The 23,694-nt window shown below is 45.1% G+C and overlaps 1 protein-coding gene across 1 annotated transcript in view; it reads left to right on the top strand.

Moving 5' to 3' along the window:
- Positions 1 to 5,784: 5,784 nt before the first annotated feature.
- The window catches only part of LOC105744222 (sialic acid-binding Ig-like lectin 6), a gene marked incomplete at its 5' end in the record, with an annotated part of 34,879 nt that continues 16,969 nt past the window's right edge, over positions 5,785 to 23,694 (top strand). The window contains 4 exons of the mRNA XM_012527822.1: positions 5,785 to 5,953; positions 6,154 to 6,432; positions 6,583 to 6,630; positions 7,474 to 7,707. Of these exons, the coding sequence (XP_012383276.1) occupies positions 5,785 to 5,953; positions 6,154 to 6,432; positions 6,583 to 6,630; positions 7,474 to 7,707 (730 nt within the window). The remainder of the gene's footprint in view (positions 5,954 to 6,153; positions 6,433 to 6,582; positions 6,631 to 7,473; positions 7,708 to 23,694) is intronic.

Raw genomic sequence — 23,694 nt, 5'->3', positions numbered from 1 at the left:
CCTAACTCGCATTGGGTAAAGATTTCGTGGACTATGCCAGTCTGGCTTATGCTGCCTCCAGAGCGGCTTGCGGCCGCCTCCTCATATCCCTCTGTAAGTCTGGAATTGGGGATTTCCCTTAGTTGGGGACACCTCCACACCCAGGGAGCTGTGAGCACCACTCCCGATAAAATCACCTTGAAGACCCCACCCAGTTTCCGCGGGTTCAGCAATACCCCATCAGAGGTGGCAGACAGGGGTTAGCCGCTGATGAGGAATTCCTGAACCACGAATTCGAGTCCCTTGCAATACAGCCTACAACAGCCGTTTCACAGTCAGACACGGTAGCGGGGAGCCCCGTCTTGTCCAGGATTTAAAGGCAATCAGCGAGGAGGGGTCCCAACCACCCGACTGTGCCTATTGATCCTCCCTCCACGCTAGGGAAGCTCAGCTGGGGAATCCACCCACGCCCCCTCCTGGGAAGGGACGCCCTATTCCACCTATTGTGTCCCAAATTCACGGGCAAATGCTTCCTTTCCACTCTAGAACAGTCACATCTGCCTGTTAAATTTGTGCCCAAATCAACAGCAAACCCCACACCCACCCGCCCTCACCACCACGCAGAGGCAGCGGGTGGGGAGACTGGCAAATGGACTCTCCCACGTGCCCAGGCTACGGGCTCCCCTACCCCTGGTCCCAGTAGAGGCTTCTTCTGTCTCTCTGAGGAGGCTGCTGACACAGCAATGCCTCTATTCACGGAAATCTTGAAGTGCCTAAATTGAAATGAACACTATTTCTTTTTCATAACAGAATACCATGAGGGATATGAGACTTGAGTGGATATAAAAAGAAGTAAAAGTTTTGTGGGAGTGCAGACTAAAATTTGATGTTTGTTTAAAGGAATGTGTTTTGTCCTTAGATAAGATAGCTGGTTTCCGTAAAATCAGAATGGAAGTATGGAGGACAAAATTGAATGCACAGGGCAAGTTGTAGAAGGTATTGCATAAGGTAGCATTGAAAAAGAAACGTGTTTTGTGAAGGTGGAATTTGTCTGAGGATGAAGTAACTACAGTCTATGTGGTAATGGATAGGTATAAGAGGTTTGTAGAAGCATTGTTAAACAGAAATATTGAAATGGCTGGTTCCAGGATGTCATTATTAAACAGAAACTGAATTGATGCACATAACAAAAAGTAACTTCATAATAGGCACAGGCCGCTTTGATCTGCATATTCAAATGGTGGTGAGGAACGATAATCTTGATTCCACTGGGAATCTTCAGTTTTCACAAAATTATGAAAAAGAAAAAGTTTTTCCTGTATTGCTAATGTAAAATACCTGGTATTGACATCTTCATGGTAAACGTGTAGAAGTAAAAAGCAAAGTACTGAAAAGTTAACTTTATTTGATATGTTCCACCTTGCCTTGAAAGTAAACATCCAAAGTGATAGATGGTAGCACTGTCAGACTCTCTTGTACCAGTCCTTCAATTCACTGCATTTTCCCCTCCATTTGAATTATTCGCTAGGTTGGTCACTGCCCCTTAAAACAACAAAGGCATCTACTACATCTATGGTTGTGTTCTTGAAGTCGATGGAGACTGTGTTACAGTTTCAGACTCTAGGAGTAGCAGCCAGTGGTGGTTCAAAATGGCCAGATGTATAGTGGATATTGCCTCTAGACTGGCTCTGTTTCACGGTCTGAAGGGTGCTATGCAGCAGGCTGGTGGAATACTGCAGCCTGCCTTCCCAGCTACTCTCTAGGCTCAGTGGTGCTGCAGCATGCTGGCTGTGTAAAGGACATATTAAATGAAGCAGAGATTACCAGAGTGGTGTAAGTAGAGCTTAAGTACAATTGGCATCATGGCCTGCTCCCATGGAGAGATAACATGTATGGTATTGCAAACCTGGAGCTTAGATCTATTAACTGCAGCTTAAAAAACTTATGTATTAATTAGTGCATAGATTAGTATTAAGTACTGTACTTCTCTTGTTCCTATTCTAGACATATGCCTGCTGATAACGGTGATATCTTTCCTAGATCATATGCAGAGCGATATTGAACATGTTAAAAGTCCTGGTAAACTCCATTTTAAAATTAGTTAATGAACATGCTTAACCCAGGTCTCCCTCCTAGCCCTTATTCCAGAACCTGTCCCACTCATATCCTGGGGAGGACTGGCAGACCTCTATGCCCTCTGCCAGGGCTGAGCATTTCCCACCAGGAAGGAAACAGCAAACACGGTGGCCAGAACCCACTTCAGCTTAGCCCCTTCAAGACTGTTTATGGGTAACCTTTCCTCACTAGGGCCTGGAAACCAGGTTCTGATCAAAACCTTGCAAAACACATACACACACAAAACAAACAAACAAAAATGGCCTCACTTTCAGTTAGAGCCAAAATGGAAGGCACTTTACTCTTAGCTATGATCACACCCACAGTTGTTAAAATGAAAGGAATTGCCCTCTGGGTGTGCCTGTGTCCAGTGTCCCCAGTTGCCCAAGGAAGTGCAAGCTCTCCAGAAGCACCTGACAGGATATATGCATCACAGTCATTGATGGCCTGAACTAGGTCAAGAAATGGAGCTGATTAGTGTGCTCATATGAAAGTGAGTTCTTCCCTCTAATTCTAGCCCAGTGGCCTGTTGCCGCTTAAGAAACTTTGACGGCTTTCATTTCCTGCAGTTTCTCCTTATGTAAACCACTCTGAAATAGTCCTAAATAGCACTCAAAACCTGCAAAATTAAGCCCACTGACTTCAGCAAGATGCATCATCAGAAAAGCACCTGACCTTTTCTACTTGTGTGCTCCAGTATCCTTTCAACGGGACCATGTATCCTCCAAATTCTAATTAAGTGTATTTCTTCCAGAATTATCATTTTTTTGGCCATATGGAGACTTCATCCAACTTCACCTGCAATTCCTGATCCATCTTCCCTGAACCGGAGTAGAATAGCAAGAGGGTTTTACACCTTGTGAGGTAGGGCCTACTGCCTCTAACCAGATGGAAGTAGCCACAGAAGAATGATTATCTGCCTCCAGCACCCCTTTAAGAATAAAGGTGTAAACTCTTTGAGGGAGGAGTTGAGGCAGACTAGCTAGGGAATGAAGAGATGAATCTGTGACCTAGCAGAAAAAATGCTGCCATTAAACATGTGACCATATATCTCCCACAAGATGGTGCTGGAAGGACCTTGGGAGAATCCCCATTTGGAGCAGGATTTCCTCCAGAACCAAGAGAAATCCCTGGATATTCTCCAGGTGTGTTAACATTGGAACCTCCCAAGGGATTGATGGGTGGGACAACCCATTAGAACGGCAAACAACTGGGACCCCTTCCCTGACATTCTTAAAGGGTGGTGTAATTAGTGGCTTAAAAAAATCCACATGGCCCCTATTCTTGTCTTTTTCCCTTGCCTGGAACAGCATACAAGTAAACCCTGGCATGTATAATCTGAGATGGAGATTGTAGTTTGTAAACCAGCCCTCTTTATCTCTTTCTGCCCCTTCCTCTCAACCTGGGACCCAAATTCTGTTATTTTCTCCCATGTCTCTTCTCTGTGCATTCATGGAGAGGAATGCTGTTTTTAGGTTAACAGGTCCAGAAAAATCCAGATCATAATTCAAAACAATATTTTGACAAGTGGAAGCAGGAGTACAAGTCCAACTCTTCCCTCCGACGATGGTTCCTGCCTGTCGTCCCCCACTTGTAATTCCCATATCATCATCCTGCTGTCCCACCTCTGCTCAATGCTCTCCCTGCTCATCTTCTCCAGATTGCAGACCCTTCCATTTCAGCTTATTCTCCAACCTGCACTGGGAAATGGGGTCAGACTGCCAGAACCTTTGCTCAACCCTTTGCTCCAACCCCCTCCCCCTTTTTAACCATACACATGTACTGCAAGAGGTAGCTGGACTCAAACTGCACCCCATCTCCCATAAAGAAAAAGGGCTGAATGCAGGAGCAGGCTGGTAAGCGAAGTGTGAGCCCTTGACAGAGGGAGGAAGCTAACCAATAGGATAGAGATTTTCAAACAATAGGATCCCTTACCCTAATTAATAAATAGCCAATAAATGCCTTCCAGTTAGCTTACCTCATTAACATAAAATTCTCTTGTAGCCTCCAAACCCTAAACAATGCTCTTGTGCAGACCGAATGATTAACCAATCAGAGCATCACAACTTGAGGGCCCACACTCAGGGTAGTGACACAATGAATCTATATCTAGTGCAGCCTCAAAGCCCTGTGGGTGCCTCCATCTCCCCCAGGCCAGAATGACACCAGGAGCTGCAGCACAGAGCTGTGCTCCTCCACCTCACCATGGCAGCCCTTCCACCAAAGCCTAGGCTAGGTTGGAGCAGCAACACTGAGCTGTAATCAAATGAATGTTTGACTGTAGTAAGGTTGTGGTTCTTCATTCTGAAGCCCATCCAAACCAAAGAATAAGAATGGGGAGAACATTTGCTGCCATGACTCTCATTATATTTTCCAACACTGTAAGGACTTTGGCTGAAGTCCATCTGAAGTGAAGAATAAAGGTGGAGAGAACAGAGGCCTCCCTACTTAGAATCCTTTCTTTTTCTTTGCCCCAGACCCTCACAAGACCCTAAAGAATCCCACCCCTGGCAGGACTGTTTGCCCTATGGCTCTTGTTGTGGCTGGAGCTCTCTGGGCCAGACCAGGAGTGGATGAGCTTCCTGGTGGAAAATGGTGCACAGAAGAGCCCCTCGACTGGGAGGACATGTGTAGCATCCGCCTCCCTCCCACATGCTTGATGTCCTGGAGATCCATGTGCACCAGGACTGGAGACTGGTGCACCAGGACTGGGAGTCTGGGAGACGGAACATGCAGCTCTATCTTTCCTCCTGTCCCCCTTGGGCAGGTGTCTGGGGTCTCTGGTCTTGGGGTATCCACCCCCTGTGAGCAGAAGGGACAAGCTCTGGTCACCTGAGAGCTGAAGTTCCTCTTCTGTGAATGCCGTGGTCTTGTGCTCTTCACCAGCTTTTGGGGTGGCCCCCACCATCCCTCCCCTTTCACTTGTCCTCTGCTCATCTCAGACAGAGGCAGCCCCGGGTCCCCCTCCTCAGAGATGCTGCTGCTGCTGCCTATGCTATGGGCAGATGAGAGCCCCTGGGGAGAGGGGAAGGGAGTGCTGGACTGGAGCTGTGGCTGACATAGTTTCTCACAGGGTGCCTGGCTCAGGATTCAAGATTCTGGCTGCAAGTGTGGAGGTTGAGGTGCAGGATGGTCTGTGTGTCTTTGTGCCCTGCAAATGCTCCTAACCCCAGGATGGCTGGGCTGACTTCTACCCTGCTCCTGGTTACTGGTTCCAGATTGGACTGATATAGACCAGGATGCTCCAGTGGCTACAAACCACCCACGTCAAAAAGTCCAGGAGAATGGCGGCAGACTTGGCCCAGTGGTTAGGGCATCCGTCTACCACATGGGAGATCCGCGGTTCAAACCCTGGGCCTCCTTGACCCATGTGGAGCTGGCCCATGCGCAGTGCTGATGCACGCAAGGGGTGCCCTGCGCAGGGGTGTCCCCCATGTAGGGGAGCCCCATGCGCAAGGAGTGCGCCCATAAGGAGAGCAGCCCAATGTGAAAGAAACTGCAGCCTGCCCAGGAATGGTGCCGCAAACACGGAGAGCTGACACAACAAGATGACGCAACAAAAAGAAACACAGATTCCCATGCCACTGACAACAACAGAAGTGGACAAAGAAGACCCAGCAAATAGACACAGAGAACATACAACCAGGGTGGGGGGAGAAGGGGAGAGAAATAAATAAATCTTAAAAAAAAAAAGTCCAGGAGGAGACCCAGGGCCGAATCTGCCTCCTCGGGGACCCCAGGACTGGCAACTGCTCCCTGGATTTCAGAGAATCACTGAGGGGGGTCTCAGGGACGGATGTCTTTAGGTTGGAGAGGGGCAGTTTGAAATGGACTTACATATCAGACAAGCTCTCTGTGAGTGTGACAGGAAAGCAACAGGGCCAAGGAGGGGACATGGAGGGGGGGTGGACCCTGGGCCCCAGTCTCTCATCCTGGGAGGGCACCAGGGGACAGGACAGAGGCTGGCTGGGAGCAGACAGCTTGTCTGAAGCAGAGGCTGTGCCCAGGGGCACACTCAGTGTCCCCACTGAAGGGCCCAGGACTCTTTCTCCTCTCCAGTCCTGACAAAGACACCTGGCATCCACATTCAGGGGACTCTAGAATCTGGCCACCTCAGGAACATAACTTGCTCCATGCCCTGGGCCTGTGAGTGGGGGATGCCCCCCACCTTCTCCTGGACCAGGGCCACCCTCACTGCCCTGGGCCCCAGGACCCAAATCTCCTCCATGCTCACCCTCACCCCACAGCCCCAGGACCACGGCGCCAGACTCACCTGCCAGGTGGCCTTCCCTGGAGCTGGGTTAACTGTGGAGAGGACCATCTGGCTCAATGTCTCCTGTGAGTGCTGGGTCAGGATGCCGGGTCCCTGTGGGTAGAGGGGCTGGGACAGGACTGGGCCAGGGTTTGCCTCACAGGAAAGGGCACCCCTTACCCATTTCCATGGCTACCAGGGGACAGGCCCAAGGCCCAACTACCTTTCTCTCCCAGATGCTCCCCTGAATGTGGCCATCAGTGTCTTCCAGGGAAGCAGCACAGGTAGGAAAGTCTTATCCTTTCCTGGGTGGATGGAGGTGGGGTTGCTGCCACCCAGGCAAGGCCTTTGGGTGCAGAGGTGTGGCGAGATGCCAGTGTGGAGGCAGACATGGGGGCAGCAGGGGTCACCCACCACCTCTCCGCCCCACAGTCAGTCTTTACTCACCACAAATTCCTTTTGCCAAATCCAAAGGAAGCTCCTTTTGCTTCTTCTCTCTGATGTTTTACCTCCTCCTACTTCTTGATATTTTTATTTCTAGAATAGACTTTGTTTTCTAGAGTACATGAAGGATTACAGAAAAATTACCCAGAAAATACTAAATGTCCATTTTACTTCTGCCCCAGGTTTTCTCTATTTAAAACATGTTGCATTAGTGTGGAACATTTGTTATAATTGATGAAGCAATGATAGTACAGTGATATTATTAACTAAAGTCTATGGTTTAAATTAGGGTTTCACTCTTGTACAGTTCTGCAGTTTCATTTTTAATTATGGTCACATCTGTACAACCTAAAGGCTCCATCTGAGCCCCTTCAAGTGTGTGACTCCGTGCTGTCCATGCACTCACAGTACTGTGCTGCCTCACTACCCTCCACTTAGCAGAGCTCTGCCCTCACTCCCTTAGGTTTCCCCTTGGCTCTAACTGCATTTACTCACCACAGCCCAGCCAGGTAAACTGCCTGAACCTCTCCTGGAAGTTCAGGTTGCCAGCGGCTGCCTCGCTGGCTATCACAGTCCAGCAGGAGGAGAGGGAGGTGCCCAGAGCCTGGCCAGGAGGAGGGCAGGAGCTCAGCCTCCCAAGACCTGCCCTCACTCTTGTCTGTCTCTGCTTCTCTCTCCCAAAGTCCTCAAGGTCCAGAGAAATCCCTCGTTCCTTCCCATCCTGGAAGGCCAGGCTCTCCAGCTGCTTCATGTTGCTGACAGCAACCCCCCTGCACAGCTGAGCTGGTTCCAGGGGTCCCCGGCCCTGCATGCCTCCCCCATCTCCAATTCAGGGGTCCTGGAGCTGCCTCGAGTAGGGACTGTTGAAGCAGGAGAGCTCACCTGCCATGCTCAGCACCTGCTGAGCTCCTTGCACTGCTTTTTTTTTTTTGTCTTTATTTTTTTAATATTACATTGAAAAAATATGAGGTCCCCATATACCCCCCAACCCCCTCACCCCACTCCTACCCCCATAACAACAGTCTCCTCCATCATCATGAGACATTCATTGCATTTGGTGAATACATCTCTGAGCACCGCTGCACCTCATGGTCAATGGTCCACATCACAGCCCACACTCTACCATGTTCCACACAGTGGGCCATGGGAGGACATACAATGTCTGGTAACTGTCCCTACAGCATCACCCAGGACAACTCCAAGTCCTGAAAACGTCTCCACATCTCATCTCTTCCTCCCATTCTCTATCCCCAGTAGCCACCATGGCCACTTTCTCCACACGAATGCCACATTTTCTTCGATTACTAATCACAATAGTTCATGAATAGATTATCAGTAAGTCCACTCTAATCCATACTCTATTCCTCCATCCTGTGGACCTTGGAATGGTTGTGTCCACTCCACATCTGTAACAAGAGGGGACTTAGATTCCACATGGATGCTGGATGCAATCCTCCTGCTTTCAGTTGTAGGCACTCTTGGCTCCCTGGTGTGGTGGTTGACTTTCTTCAACACTATGGTAGCTGAGTGGGGTAAGTCCAATAAACCAGAGTGTAGGAGCTGAAGTCTCTTGAGGCTCAGGGCCTGGCTATCACATGGTCAGTCCAGAGATTCAGGTCCCCTGGGTGTATATTAAACCCCAGCACCAACTACAGTTCCGGTAAAATAACAAGAGGGGATTGTGAACAAAGATCACATCAGAGTCCAGCTCCATCTCAGAGAAACACAAACTCCAAAGTAGGGCCAACTGGCATGGCACTGAACTCCATCTGCCATGACCATAGAACCTGTGGGTCTCTGTAGCCCTCAGCAGAACCAATACCTGAGGTTGTATCTACTTTATCTGTCTCTGGGATTCTGCTGAGGTGTGCATAAGGGCAAACCCTCTGATAACCTCCCGGCTCTTTTTGGAGACTCATAGGCATATAAGCTCACTTGTCTTTTCCATTTCCCCCTTGATTCAGGTCAAAAAAGCATTTTTAACTCCTGGTATTATATGTAGATTGAGCTGTTCTGCTCGTCCAAGTTGACCCTTTTATTCAAGGTCATTTTCTAGTTACATCATCAGCTGGTACTTGGTAGTAATCCCTCAGTGCCAGGAAGGCTCATTCCCAGAAGTCATGTCCCATGCTGGGGTGAAGGCAATGCATTTATATGCGAGTTTGGCTTCGAGACTGGTCACATTTGAGCAACACAGATTACCTCCTTGGACTTCTTGATCATCCTCTCTGTGCTCTGTGAATGGGGAGCTCTGAGGTCAGGACTCCATGGCATTAGAGAAGCAACAGCCTCCTTGCTGAGTCCTCTCTTAACTTCCTATAGGCCCTCCTGCTCCCAGAAGGATGGGGCTCTGCACTGCAGCTGCTCTGCCCCAGCTCAGCAGCCCTTTCCCTACATTAGGGGGAAATGGCTTTCCTAGTTCAGCCAGGCAGGCCCTGGCCCAACAGCCACTGAGCCTCAGTGGAGGTGGTGGGAAGTATTTGGAAAGTGTTCCACTAGGGCCCCAGGCTCAGCTCTGAGGCTTACATGTCCATGGAGCTGATAGCATTACTGTCCCATTCCAGGTGGGTCAGGGGTCTGCTGGGGGTGATGCTTGGACCCTGGAGAGATGGAGCCCAGAGATGCTGCCCAGGGCTGGGACATAAGACCTTAAGCCCTATGATTAGTGCCGGAGTGGTTGGGTCCAGGGCTACAGGGAAATGGGAGCCAAGTGAGCTAATCTCAGAAGGGGTTTTGGCCTACAAAGGCAGGGCAGGAATAGGTGGCTGGGGCAGGAACCCATGTATTTGGACTGGGGTTTACTGGAATGCCCACCACCCCCAGGGGAATGAGAGCCCAGGACAGATGATGTTGTGGATGCTGGCTGGGGTGCTCATGTGATGGCTCTGCTCTCCATCTGTCTTTGCCTCCTGTTGAGGTGAGAGTGGGCTCCAGGGTGGAGGGAGGGAGTGGGTTGGGGTGGGGCATGGATTCCAGAATGTCACAGCCTCTGAGCTGGTGGAAGCTGGAGGGCATGTAAAAGAAGTTGGAAATGAGGTTCAGTGCTGGTACAATCAGCCCTAGATGGGTCCGGCATGGAGTCTGGGATGAGGGGAAACCCTGGAGTCTGTACTCACCCCTGCCATGCTCAGGCCGACTGGTCAACCTTGAAGACCTGCAGGAGGAAAGCAGCTTGGATGGCAGGAGGAATAGAGGATGGGAACCCAGTTGAGGGTTCTGGCTCCCAGGTGAGTGGTGGGGATGCATCACCTTCATCATGGTCACTCACAGTGTCCCTTGGTTTCCCTCATAGCACCCACGAGTCCACATCTGGAGGACTTGGAATCCTTCTGAGACTGCACTCCTTCCCTGGCCCTGCCTGACCCTCATAGGCACCTTGTTGTCCCTCTCCTGGATGTCTGAACCCCCTCATTTTCTTGCCCCATCATTCAGACATAGTTATTTTCTTGACGCTCTGTGGCATGGACAGCTCTGCTTGAAGTGATTGCTTGGAGGACAGTCAAATGCTTTGGCAGGTGTGTCATGTCCTGGGTGACAGTCCTGCTCCTCTCCAGCCTGTTCCTCCCCTCCATGTGCCAATTCTGCTCTGGATCCTTGTTCTCATTTGTCCCTAAGAGACCTTGCCCTGCTCTGTATAACTTTCTTCTGGATTTGCCACTCAGTGTCCTGGTCCACTGGCAAAAAACATGCCCATCCTTTAAAACACTAAGTAAATGCTACCCATTCCCTGTGATGATTCCAAGAGGAGTTTGTCATTTCCCTCTCTTTGTCCCTCTAAGCCCAGTGTGCATCCCCATCCTCTGGGTTCACCAGGTCAGAGCTGTGGATCCAGGCCTGGATCTCATACTATGGACTCACAAGAGGAAGGGCCAGGTTGATACAGGGTCCTTCTCTCTTCCCTCACTGGCCCTGTCCCTGTCCTCTCCTAGGAGCACGTGGCCATTTAATTCACCTCAGATCCATTAAATCAGCACCAGTCCTTGCTCTTCTCATGGCCCTGTTCTGTTTCATATCTCCATTTATTTATTTATAAGAGAGTATAAAACCATTAATGCTGACAATAACTTTCAGGAACATTGTCCTTATTTCTGATCTCTCTATGTCCATCCCAAATAACTTCCATATTTGAATTCTATTTATTACTCCTTGGATTTTTGGGCTGTAACTCATATCATTCTGCCTAAACAATATATTGATTGCATTAGCTAATTTAGTGACTTTCTAACAAGGATGTTATGCCAAATGTACTCTTAGGAGTCTTGCTGTTTCCACTGAAACTTACCTGATGATTCATCCCTGTTGTCATGTGTAGCTATAGTTCATTAATTTCTACTGCCATTTAATAATATAGCAGTTGGATATTAGAATCTGCTTGCTTTGTATTTCATGTTGACATTATTTAGATTGATTCCAGGTAAGCTGTCCTGAGCATTCTTATTTACCCCTCATTTGTTCATAGGCAGAGGTTTCTCTGGTGCCTATACCTAATATGAAATTATGAGTCACAGGGTATGTGAATGTCTTTACAGGGTCTTGGTTTTCCAGGCTGACAAATACCTCAGAATGGGTCAGCTGAAATGATAGAAATTTATTTGCTTGTGCTTTTGAGGCTAAGAGTAGTAGAACACTGAGGTACCAACAAGGTGATGCTTCTTCCCAAAGTCTATGGTGTTCTGGGGTTGGCTTGTCCCTTGACTTTGTCCCTGCCTTGTGGTACATGGCGATGTCCTCTCCTTCCTCCTCAGGTTGCATGGATTTCCACCTTTGGCTTCTCCCATGGCTTTCTCTGGCTGTGTCCAAATTTCTTCTTCCTCTAAAGGACCCCTTTCAGCTGGATAAAGACCCAACCTCATCCAAATGGTCCACATCTTAACTAAAAAGAACTTCAAAAGGTCCTATTTGCAATGGATTTATCACACAGGATTGTGGAGTAAGATTAAGAACATGTCTAAACTGGGTTGCAAAGTTAAACCTATCACAGAAGGTAAAGCCCAGTGGTTTTTTAAAATGACATACCCATGAACCTGCCTGCCAGCCCTGTCACAGAGATTCTGATGATTCACATCCTCTCCAGCACTTGGCTTTTTAACACTTCCAAATTTTCACCAGTACAATCAGGATAGCCCAGTATCTTTTTTTTTTTTTAAGATTTATTTTTATCTATTTATTTATTTCTCTTCCCTCCCCCACCCAATCCCAGTTGTCTGTTCTCTGTGTCTATTTGCTGCATCTTCCTTGTCAGCTTCTGTTGTCAGCAGCACTGGAATCTGTGTTTCTTTTTTGGTTGCGTCATCTTGTTGCGTCATCTCTCCCTGTGTGCGGCACCATTCCTGGGCAGGCTGCACTCTCTTCTGCGCTGGGCGGCTCTCCTTATGGGGCGCACTCCTTACGCGTGGGGCTCCCCTATGCAGGGGACACCCCTGCATGGCACAGCACTCTTTGCACGCATCAGCACTGTGCATGGGCCAGCTGCACAGGAGTCAGGGATGCCCGGGGTTTGAACCGCGGACCTCCCATGTGATAGACGGACGCCCTAACCACTGGACCAAGTCCGCTGCCCCCAGTATCTTATTTCAGTCTTAATTTACTTTTTCTTGGTTACTAGTTGCCAGGCATACATTGATGCATTTATTGACTATTTGCATCTCTCTTGTATGAATCATGTCCTCCCCATTGCCCATTTTATTCGATTGGAAGTTTGTCCTTTCCTATCTGGTCTGTAGGAGGATATTATATACATTTGATACCAAATTATGTTAGTTATATATATTGTAAATAACTTCTTTTAATTTGTAGCTTGTCATTTCATGTTTCTTAAGTAGACTTTTGCTGATCAGAAGTCTTTTATTTTGATGTAGTCACATTAATTAAGCTTTTTTAAAGAATGATTTTTGTGCCTTGTTAAAGAAAATATATCCTGCTCTATGAGCAGAAATATATACACCTACATTTTCTATGGAAAGCTTAAAATTTTTCCTTTTAACTTGCAGGTCATTTATTTCTTTTTTTAATTTATATTTTTAATTCATTTTTTAAAATTACATTAAAAAATATGAGGTCCCCATATACCCCCCACCCCCCTCACCCCACTATTCCCCCATAGCAACATTCTCCTCCATCATCATGACACATTCATTGCATTTGGTGAATACATCTCTGAGCATTGCTGCACTTCATGGTCAATGGTCCACATCATAGCCCACACTCTCCCACGTTCCACCCAGCGGGCCATGGGAGGACATACAATGTCCGGTAATTGTCCCTGCAGCACCACCCAGGACAACTCCAAGTCCCAAAAACGCCTCCACATCTCATCTCTTCCTCCCATTCCCCGCACCCAGCAGCCACCATGGACACTTTTTCCACACCAATCCACATTATCTTCCATTACTAACCACAATAGTTCATGAATAGAATATCAGTAAGTCCACCCTAATCCATATTCTATTCCTCCATCCTGTGGACCTTGGATTGGTTGTGTCCATTACACATCTATGTCAAGAGGGGGCTTAGGTTCCACATGGATACTGGATGTGATCCTCCTGCTTTCAGTTGCAGGCACTCTTGGCTCCCTGGTGTGGTGGTTGACCTTCTTCAACTCCATGTTAGCTGAGTGGGGTAAGTCCAATAAACCAGAGGGTAGGAGCTGAAGTCTGTTGAGGCTCAGGATCTGGCTATCATATGGTCAGTCCAGAGATTCAGATCCCCTGGGTATATCTTAAACCCCAGCACCAACTACAATTCTGGTAAAGTAACAGGAAAGGCTTGTGAAAAGAGATCACATCTGAGTCCAGCTCCATCACACAGAAACACCAACTCCAAAGAAGGGCCAACTGACATGGCACTGAACTCCGTCTGCCATGACCATAGAACCTGTGGGTCTCTGTAGCCCTCAGCAGAACCAATACCTGGGGTTGTATCTACTTTATCTGTCTCTGGGACTCTGCTGAGGTGTGCATAAGGGCAACCCCTCTGATAACCTCCCAGCTCTTTTTTAGAGACTCATAGCCATATAAACTCATTTGTCTTTTCCATTTTCCCCTTGATTTAGGTCTAAAAGCATTTTTAACTGCTGTTATTATATGTAGACAGAGATATTCTGCTGGTCCGATTTGAACCTTTAATTCAAGGTCATTTTCTAGTTACGTCATCAGCTGGTACTTGGTATTGATCCCTTGGTGCCAGGGAGGCTCATCCCTGGGGGTCATGTCTCATGCTGGGGAGAAGGCAATGAATTTACATGCTGAGTTTGGCTTCGAGACTGGCTGCATTTGAGCAACATGGAGGCTCTCAGAAGGTAACTCTTAGGCACACTGCTGCTCTAGGCCTTGTTCTTATTTCAGGTGCGCAGGCTCAAAAGCATAGCCATTAGTATCAGGGGCTCATTGTTGGACCTTCATTCATTTTTGGTCTTTGCCATTTGCAGGTCATTTAGATCTTAATCATTCTAGAGATGAGATTTGTGTATTGTGTAAAGAGGGAATCTGTTCCCATGATTTATGTGTATAAGAGCATTTTTCCCTCCACCCTTTACAGGATAATCCCTCTTATAAGGTTGGGGAAAAATGGTTTGCAGGTTAGGACCATGATTTTCAAATATTATAAGTAGGCTCAAACACATCTTTATTAATCAAAATAGGAACCATTACAATCAACACATTTTTGACAACAAAAAATATGTTTGCTTATTCTTGTAGCATAAAAACCTGTGCTTTTGGATTCAACAAACCCTTGGAAATCATTTTCTGCATTCTGCTAGTTGTGGAGGTGTTTTCCCTACAAAAGTTGTTGAGATGCTTGAAGAAGTTGTAGTTGGTTGGTGAGCGCTCAGGTGAATATGGTGGATGAGGCAAAGCTTAGTAGTCCAATTCATTAAACTTTTGAAGCATTGGTTGTGCAATGGGTGACAGGTGTTGTCATGGAGAAGAATTGGGCCCTTTCTGTTGACTATTGGCATCAGCAGGTGTTGCAGTACTGTACATGTCATCATTTTGCTGAGCATACTTTTCAGATGTACTGGTTTCACTGGATTCAGAAAGCTGTAGTGGATTAGACCAGCAGAAGACCACCAAACAGTGAGCAAGACTTTTTTGGTGCAAGTTTGGCTTGTGAAGTTCTTTGGAGCTTCTTTTTGGTCCAACTACTGAGCAGCTCATCACCAGTTATAGTATAACATCTACTTTTTTTTTTAAGATTTATTTATTTATTTATTTCTCTCCCCTCCCCCCCCCCCCCCACTCCGCTTATCTGTTCTCTGGGTCTATTTGCTGCATCTTGTTTCTTTGTCTGCTTCTGTTGTCAGCGGCACAGGAATCTGTGTCTCTTTTTGTTGTGTCATCTTGTTGTGTCAGCTCTCCATGTGTGCGGTGCCATTCTTGGGCAGGCTGCACTTTCCTTCACTCTGGGCAGCTCTCCTTGCAGGGCGCACTTCTTGCACGTGGGGCTCCCCTACGCGGGGGATACCCCTGCGTGGCAGGGCACTCCTTACTCACATCAGCACCACATATGGGCCAGCCCCACACCGGTCAAGGAGGCCTGGGGTTTAAACCACAGACCTCCCATGTAGTAGACGGACGCCCTAACCACTGGGCCAAGTCCGTTTCCCAACATCTACTTCTCATCACACATCACAAGATGATGGAGAAATGATCTGTTGTTGTGTAGAATATGAGAAGCTGACACTTTAAAATGATGTTTTATTTAAATTTTTAGTCAGTTCATGGGGCACTCATTTATGGAATATTTTCACCTTTCCAGTTTGCTTCAAAAGCTGAATGACTATATAATGGGCGACATTGAGTTCCTTAGCAACTTCTGTGTAGTTGAAGAGGATCAGCTTCAAGGATTGCTCTCATTTGGTTGTTGTCAACTTCTGATGGATGGTCAATATCCTCCTCAACTTCAAGGCTCTCATCTCCTTTGCAAAACTTCTTGAACCACCACTGCACTGTACATTTGTTAGCAGTTCCTGGCCAAATGGGTTACAGATGTTGCGAGTTGTCTCCTCTACTTTACGACCCATTTTCAACTCAAGGGAGAAAATCACTCAAATTTGCCGTTTGTCTAACAACATTTCCATAGTCTAAAATAAATATAAAATAAGAGCAAGTATTAAGTCTTTAGCAAAAAAACTTAAGGTGAGAAATACACATTAAAATCATGGATAACACAACCACATTTATTGAAGAATGTATGCCAATATGAAATGGCAAATATCAAGAAAGCAAAATCACAATTACTTTTGCAATAGCCTAATACACAGATTGGCCATGCCAATAAATTTTGGATATTTCCTCAACATACAATTTTAGCTCTATGCACAAATTATAATGTACATTTTCATCACCATAGTGTTCTCACATTTAAAAATTCATAGTAATATTTCTTCAATTTACCAGCTATTTGACATACTACTTTAAATTTCCAAATGGAGGTGTCTTTTGCCTTTTTGTCATTATTTTTAACTGAACTGAATATTTCTCAGGAGGTGAATTATGTGATTCCTATTATTTGATGGTCTGTGGCCTAATATATGATCAATTTTTGTAACTGTTTCATGGAGCTTGAGAGGAATGTTTTTAATTTATGGCTGCATGATTCAGAAATGTAGAGCTTAAATCTTCCACATCTTTGCTGGTTTTTGCCTAGTTAACCTAGGATAATTGAAAGATATGTGCTGAAATCTTCTTTCATGTTGACATAGTTAACAATTTCTTCCACCAGCTCTCTTAATTTCACTTTATTCATCCCCTCTCTCCCTAATGTTTCCATTTGACTTAAAATGTATTTAGTGGGGTTTTGGGATGGCTCTAACAACTTGCTTTTCAGTAGGAATAGCCTGAGGTGCCTTTCCCCCATCCTTTTACTTTCAACTTTTCCTCATGTTTTTTTCCCTGCTTATTTCTCATACAGATCCACAAGTTGATATTCTAGCTCTTTAATTTCTTTTTCAGTTTTATGTTCTGCCATTTCCCCCAAATATTATGTTCGGTACTTCAGCTATTTTTATTTTTTGTGTTTCATATCATTCTCATAAGGATCATAATATCTCATTCTTCTCACACTTTCCTAATCATTCTTTCTCTTTAGCCATTTCTCATTTGTCCCAGGCCGCATACTCCACTGTATCCTTGAATAGACACAAACATCAGTTTAAAACACCCTTTCATTTCCCAGAGATTCTCACATATTTTTATTTATTTTATTTTCCTCATCCCATAATTCCCTATACGACTTCCCCTTGGTTGATCTTGGGGAATGTGACATTTTGTGTACACTCAACCCTACCTTGTCAGGAATCATGATGTATCTTTTCCATTATTTTACTTCAGATTTCCAGCACCCATGTTGTGTTTTGTGAATGCCTGTTGTAGTCAGTATAGTATCGTGGTAAAGTGTGTACCCTCCTGTATTTCCCTTCTGAGAAGCTTTGTGTCCTTGGCCTAAGGAGGAACTAGCTGTGACCCGTATTTCTCTTCTGTACTGTGGGATGATAATTTCTTTTCTGTACTTGGGGTTTTTAAAACAGTGCCTGGCATGGATGAGCACAGAAGTCACTATTGCTAATAAGTATCATTCCCCCTCTAGCAAGTAAGTCCCAAGGACAGTTTATTGCTCGGCTGTTTCAATTTCTGTTGTATTCCAGAGCTTAGAGGAATGCCTATTTCGTAACTCATAGTATCTGCTCAACAAATATTCCTAGAGTGAATAAGTGAATAACCTAACTGATCGATCTCACAGTCTAATAAAATCAATGTCTCTAGCTTGACTGGTGACGTTAATCCATAGACAAACACTTTGCTCATGATTGTTAGTGGTATTTTTCCTTCTTTTTTGTGTCATGGCTGCAGCTGATTTGCACCATTGATTTATTTTCATCTTGTTTGGCTTAGCATGTCCAGTCTCCTCCCTGTCTTCTATTTGCTCTGCTACAGTGGAGCCCTTTGCTCCTAATCTGGGAACTCTTTGTTATTGCTTTGAACTCCCGTTTGAGACTTTCTATTCTGTATTTTATAGCTGGGGGTGCCATGAGGTGGGCAGAGTTGAAGCTCATCTGGTTGCCTTCTCTCCTGAGGGCCTGCTCTCTGCACTGTCTTCTAGCACCTCTCCAGGAACCAGCTGTGCCAACCCTGCCTGTCTCTTATATTTCAAAATATCTTCTTCCACGAATTTAGAACTTTTAGTGGATTCATTTTCTATGTGTTTAGGAAACACATAAGTTCCATAAGCTCTAGGACCTCAGGGACAGTGTCAGCCCTCTTCATTGCTCTGCATCCAGACCAGCACTCTGCCTGGACATTGATAAGAGGGAGGCTCCAAAGTCAGCAAGAACTGGCTCTGGGTCCTGGCTCCAGGGGCCTTTACATAGATGCACATCTTCACTCAATAACACAGCCTTTCTTAGCCTCAGTTTTCCTGTTTGTAAGAAGAATGTGGTAATACTGTCCTCCTCACAGCATATTTAAGAACCAAATATAACTAGATTCAGTGACATGAGGCTGGTTCTCATGTCACTGAATCACCAGGCAGAGATGGGAATTTCTGTCCTGGCTGGGGTGGCTGCTCCTGACTGTGAAGGGGAAACAGGGCTGCAGCCTCGCAATGAGGTAGGAAGAGCTTGTGTGGAATACAGGAGCCCCACAAGGGCAACTCTTAGTGCTACCCTGGCCTGTGACTAAAATCAGTGGAAACTGTGAACCCCCCGCCAGCAAGGACTAACAATGGCCCGGAACCTTCAGGAAGGAAGGTCTGAGTCACCCCACCAGGCAGAGAACTGTGGCCAGATGAGGTGCTTGTGCAAGGGAGAGGGCACATTGAATGGGTAGTTGAAGAAGGGAGTGCAAACCACGAACTATGTGGCTAGTTTCAGAAACTAGGACTGTCGTGGTTATGAGTATTTCTTCCTTGTTTTGTTATGAGTATGTTTGTATATGTACATAAAGCAAATATCTTGTTTCTTCCCTATCTTTTCCTCTTATATGACATAAATAATGTTACTTTACGTATCTATTTCGAGGTACCAGGCCTGGTGATTAAACTTGGGCCCTTATATGTGAGAAGCTGGCCCTCAATCACTGAGCCACATCCACTCTCCTGTATTGGTTTTTATTGGTTTTTGGGTTTCTTTGCTTATTTTTGTTTTTAGGAGGCAGCAGGAGCCAAACTCAGGATCTCCCATGTATTAAGCAGGGCCTCAACTGCTTGAGCCACATCCAGACTTGTGTGTTATTTTTTGTCACAGTATTTAAGATATAGGATATCAAGTTAAAGAGTAAATATTACCCAAGGACTTGCACCCTATTCTGAAGAGAGTCAGTGCATTTCCAGCTGTACACAGGTCAGTTCAATATTGTTAGGTGAAATACATAAGTATTATTAAATATTTTTGAATGAACAAATGTGTGAGTGATAAAAGTCCCATCAGTCCTAACCCCTCTCTGTCGTTGGCTGCCTTCTCCAAGTTTTCATTACCTTGCTCTGACTCCTTCTCTTCCATTCACTCAGAAGAACCAGCACCAGCTCTGCAGAAGCAGCCCTGCTGACCACTCAGCCCCTGTTGAGGCTGAGCCCACGCTAGGGGAAAGACAGGAGCTCCATTATTCTGTCATCAGATTTCACAAGCTGAAGCCTGAGAAACTGGAAGTCAACAACCCTGAGTGCACAGAGACCAGGACCACATGAGAAATCATCGAAAGCACAGCCTTGCCTGGAGAGAACATGGTGTTCTCTGGGTCTGAGACTTTAAAAATCAATGGCCCACTCAGCCATGGATGTGTGAATCCAATGGTACATGTGGACAAACATGGGATTTGTGTCCAAGAGAACTGAGGCAAATTCATCTATTGCAATTATTGAGCAAATCACTTTCTTTCTCTGCGAGCCTCTGGGACTCACTTTACTGTTCTGCAGAGCAGGGAAGTAAGCCCCATCTTTCAATGATCTTGTGAAAGATCAGAGAAGAATTACATGTAAAACAGCCAAGAAAAGTCCTAGCTAGTCAATGCTCATTTTTTCTGCCTTGACCAGGAATCTTCTGCTGACTGTTTCTCCTGAGGTCAGTCAGCCCCAGTCTCAGAGGTCAAAGGCACCTGCTGTGTCAGCCCTGCTCAGTACTATTCCATGACAACCCTAAATAAAGTAAATGCCTGAACCTTTCTGTTCAACACTCTACATGACTGTGGTCCATGCAAATATCTCCAATGTCATTTCTCACCCATCACCTGTATTCCACATCTATTCAATAACTTCCTCTTAGATGCCCTTGCCTCCTTTTTCCTCAGTGAAACTCAATAAAACCTGTGAAAATTAATGACCAAGGGAGTTTCTTGAGATCCTCCCTGAAAATAACAGGTTATATTTAAAGAGCACAGTTAGACTGATGACTGATTTTTTCAGGAGCAGTGTTAGAAGCCTGTGTGCAGCAGAATGATATCTCTGATACCTGTAAAGAGGGAAGTAAGTTTAGAAATAATTTTCAGTGAAAACAGGTTTTATACTGGAGGATAAAGAAAGATATTTTAAAACAAAAAATGTGAGAATTGGGAAGTGGATATGACTCAAGCATTTGGGGACCCATCTCCCACGAGGGAGATTCTGGGTTTGGTTTCTGATGTCTCCCAGAAAAGATGAGCAGACAATAGGTAGACTCAAAAAGCAGAGACAATGAGTAGTCAGAGGAGGAAGTCATCTCATGGGGAGGGGGAAATGTGAGAGTTCATCACCAAGACTTTTCAAAGGAAATTCTAAAGGATGTAATTCAGGCTTTAGGAACATGATCCCATCTGGAAGCCTTCGGAGGCAAAAAGGAATGAAAACCTTAAGAAATTAGCAAATATGTGAGCAAAAAACACAAACATTTCTGGTAAAAAATAATGATAGTTGTAGATGGTGTGCATAAAATATAACATTGAATTACCAGACTGCAATCAGATATAATTCAGGAGGGAGCAAATAGAATTTATATTGTTCATAAACAATAGTGCACTGCATCACCAGGAGTAGGTGTTGAAGGGGTCTGCTCCACCTGCTCCTATGCTGTATTGGTACTTTCTGGACCTGCTGAAACCAAGGTCATGAACACAATTCAGTTGATGATGGGCAGCTGCTCCACATGCCCAACTCTGGCTTGGTGCGTCATCTGGCACCTCATTCCTAATGGGCGGTTCATCTCATATATTCATTTGATAGCCCATGGTCATTCATTCGGTCTCTACCAGGGCCCAGTAATATGTCAGAAGTTGTTTCTCAAAAGGCTTGCCATGTTCTAAAAAAGAGAACATAGCTTTGCAACAAAAATCCCAGGGGCTCGCTAGGCAATGCATGCAGCATTTCTAATGTCACAGATACCTCAAGTAGAATTTGATCTTCTGAGGTCTAACCCCAAAGTTGCTTTAAAGGCTGGACTTGCTGTATGACCTTCCCTTGCTCTGCAACCAACATAAACAGGAAGCCTTAAGGGTTACAAGATAAAGGGTTTAGAGCAGCAGATCAAGTAGAGTATCCCTTGCTTCTAAAATAACAAAGATGCCTACCAAATAAGGGCCTCTTTTGTAGGATTGGGTGATTGCCACTTCATCCCTACATCTCTTTATACTCAATGTATTCACCTTGTCTTTAGGGCTTCAGTGTTGCCTTCAGCATTCACCACTCTAACATCCCATCATCCCTGTTAAAATCAGAGCTCCATGTCAATTGCACTATTTCCCTCTGTCTTCCCCAGCTTGAACACGACAGCCCCCATGGAGCTTTACATAGAAACTAGTGCTCTCCTTACTAATATATTACTCCAGGGAAAGTAGCAGGAGAAGTGGATGTGCAGGTTACACATGATAGAATCACTCCAACATTTTTATCTCCCAAAATCTTTGGTATAAGTTCCTCTGTGTTATGTTCTTGCATCAACCTCATTATTGAGTTCTTGTTCTTTGCATCCATGTATATCACATTGTCTCAAACACTTAAGTGAATGCTGATCCATTTGACAGCTTCATGAACTCAATTATATCCATCTTCATTCATTAAGAACCCAAATTAATAAATTTGGCTCAATCCAGTGTGATATTTGATATTTCTTGGTTTCACATCCTCAGAATTCATTTTCACATACAATCCAGGTCTTTACCCATATAAATCAGCAAATCTTACAATTCCTTTAGAGTTTAGAGTTTCCTTAGTGTTGATATATTGTTTATCCTATTAGAAGAGGCTGACATTTTCTTCTTAGTTTAGTGGGAATAAGGGGTGATTGGGATGGTTTCCATGAGGGAGCTGAACACCTTCCTCTTAGGCAACAGCCCCAAGTGGAATTATTATAGGACCTTCAAGCAAGAAAGACTAATCTATTTAGACCTAGGAAAGCAGGCTAGCTTCTCTGACAGAGAGGATTAAAGTACTTGGGAGTGCCAAAGAAGAAGCACAAATAGCACACACACACACACAAACACATGAAGAAATGCTCAACATCACTAATGATTAGGGAAAAGCAAGTCAAAACTATGGGATGTCATTTCACATGTATCAGAATAGCCACTATGAAAAAGACAGAGAACTACAAGTGTTGGAGAGGATGTGCAGAGATAGCAACACAAGTTCACTGTTGGTGGGAATACAGAATGGTACTGCCTGGTTGGCAGTTCCTAAAGAAGTTGAATATATATGTTGCCACCTGACCCTGCAAATACCACTAGTGGGTATATACCCAGAAGAATTGAGAGCAGTGTCAGTCTGCACAGCAATGTTCATAGCAGCGTTATTCATGATTGCCAAAAGTGGGAAACAATCCAGTTTTAATAAACCAATGACTGGGTAAACAAACTGTGGTCGATTACATGCTGGAATATTATGCAGCTGTAAGAAGAAATGAAGTCATAAAGCATATGACAGCCTGAACTGGACGGATATATGTTGAGCAAAGCAAAAGCAAGTCAGACACAAAAGGACAAATACTGTATGATTTTTTAATATATATCCAATACGTTTAACCGAGAAATGTAAGTATTTATTTAATGGCGTTTTGTACTTATTTTTAAAATGTTTGTATTTTCAATTATTAAATGTACAAAATAAAGTTTAAAATAAAATACTTGGGGTTGGGGGTTGGGGTTCAAGATTCTCAGCTTCGTCCAAAACCAGCCATCCATTCCCTTTCCAAGTCTCAGCTTCTTCAGCTTTTCCAATCACTCCTAAATGTCATAGAACGGACCCAGGACAATCAAGGTTTCAAGTTATACCAAAATTCCTCAATCAATGCAATTAAATCTTGGGTCTGACTTCCTGAACTTGCACCTACAGTCAAATGGGATGGGATAATTTTGGAGCCACAGGACAGAGTTTGTCATCTTTGAGAATGACTTGACCTAAGGGATAAGAGCTGAGCTGGGAGCTGGCTTCTAGTCAGTTACCCAGTGCATCTGGAAGCAAAGCATCCAGCACCTGGTCTTTGTGGTCAATAGTGTCACCACAGCAGCGAGCAGTAGTAGCTGCTGGTCCTGCAAGGCATGAACTCTGGAGTTTCTTCATCACAATCAACCACAAGAGATGATTTCATGAACCATGATGGCATTGCACGTAGACTTCAACCCATCTAAGGAAGAAACAACAGGAAACTCTTCCAAGCTTTCTCAGTGGATGGGGACACACACACCCATTTGGTGAAGCCAAATATGAACCTGATACCATAACCCAACCAGGACATTCCAGGAAAATAAAATTGGAGACCAATATTCATCATGAACATGGAAAAATACCAAAAAATTAAGCAAAGGAGATGACCCAAAAAAAAAATTTTTCCTCAATAAGAGAACTCATGGAACAAGACTGCCAAATATTCAAAGTTTAAGCAATTCCAATTTTACATGAACTCTTCAGATATGTGAAATCAGGAGAAAAGACATCCTGCAATGATG

This window comes from Dasypus novemcinctus, chromosome 18, assembly GCF_030445035.2.
Source record: "Dasypus novemcinctus isolate mDasNov1 chromosome 18, mDasNov1.1.hap2, whole genome shotgun sequence".
Taxonomy (NCBI): Eukaryota; Metazoa; Chordata; class Mammalia; order Cingulata; family Dasypodidae; genus Dasypus; species Dasypus novemcinctus.
This window is presented reverse-complemented; position numbering and strand designations above follow the sequence as displayed.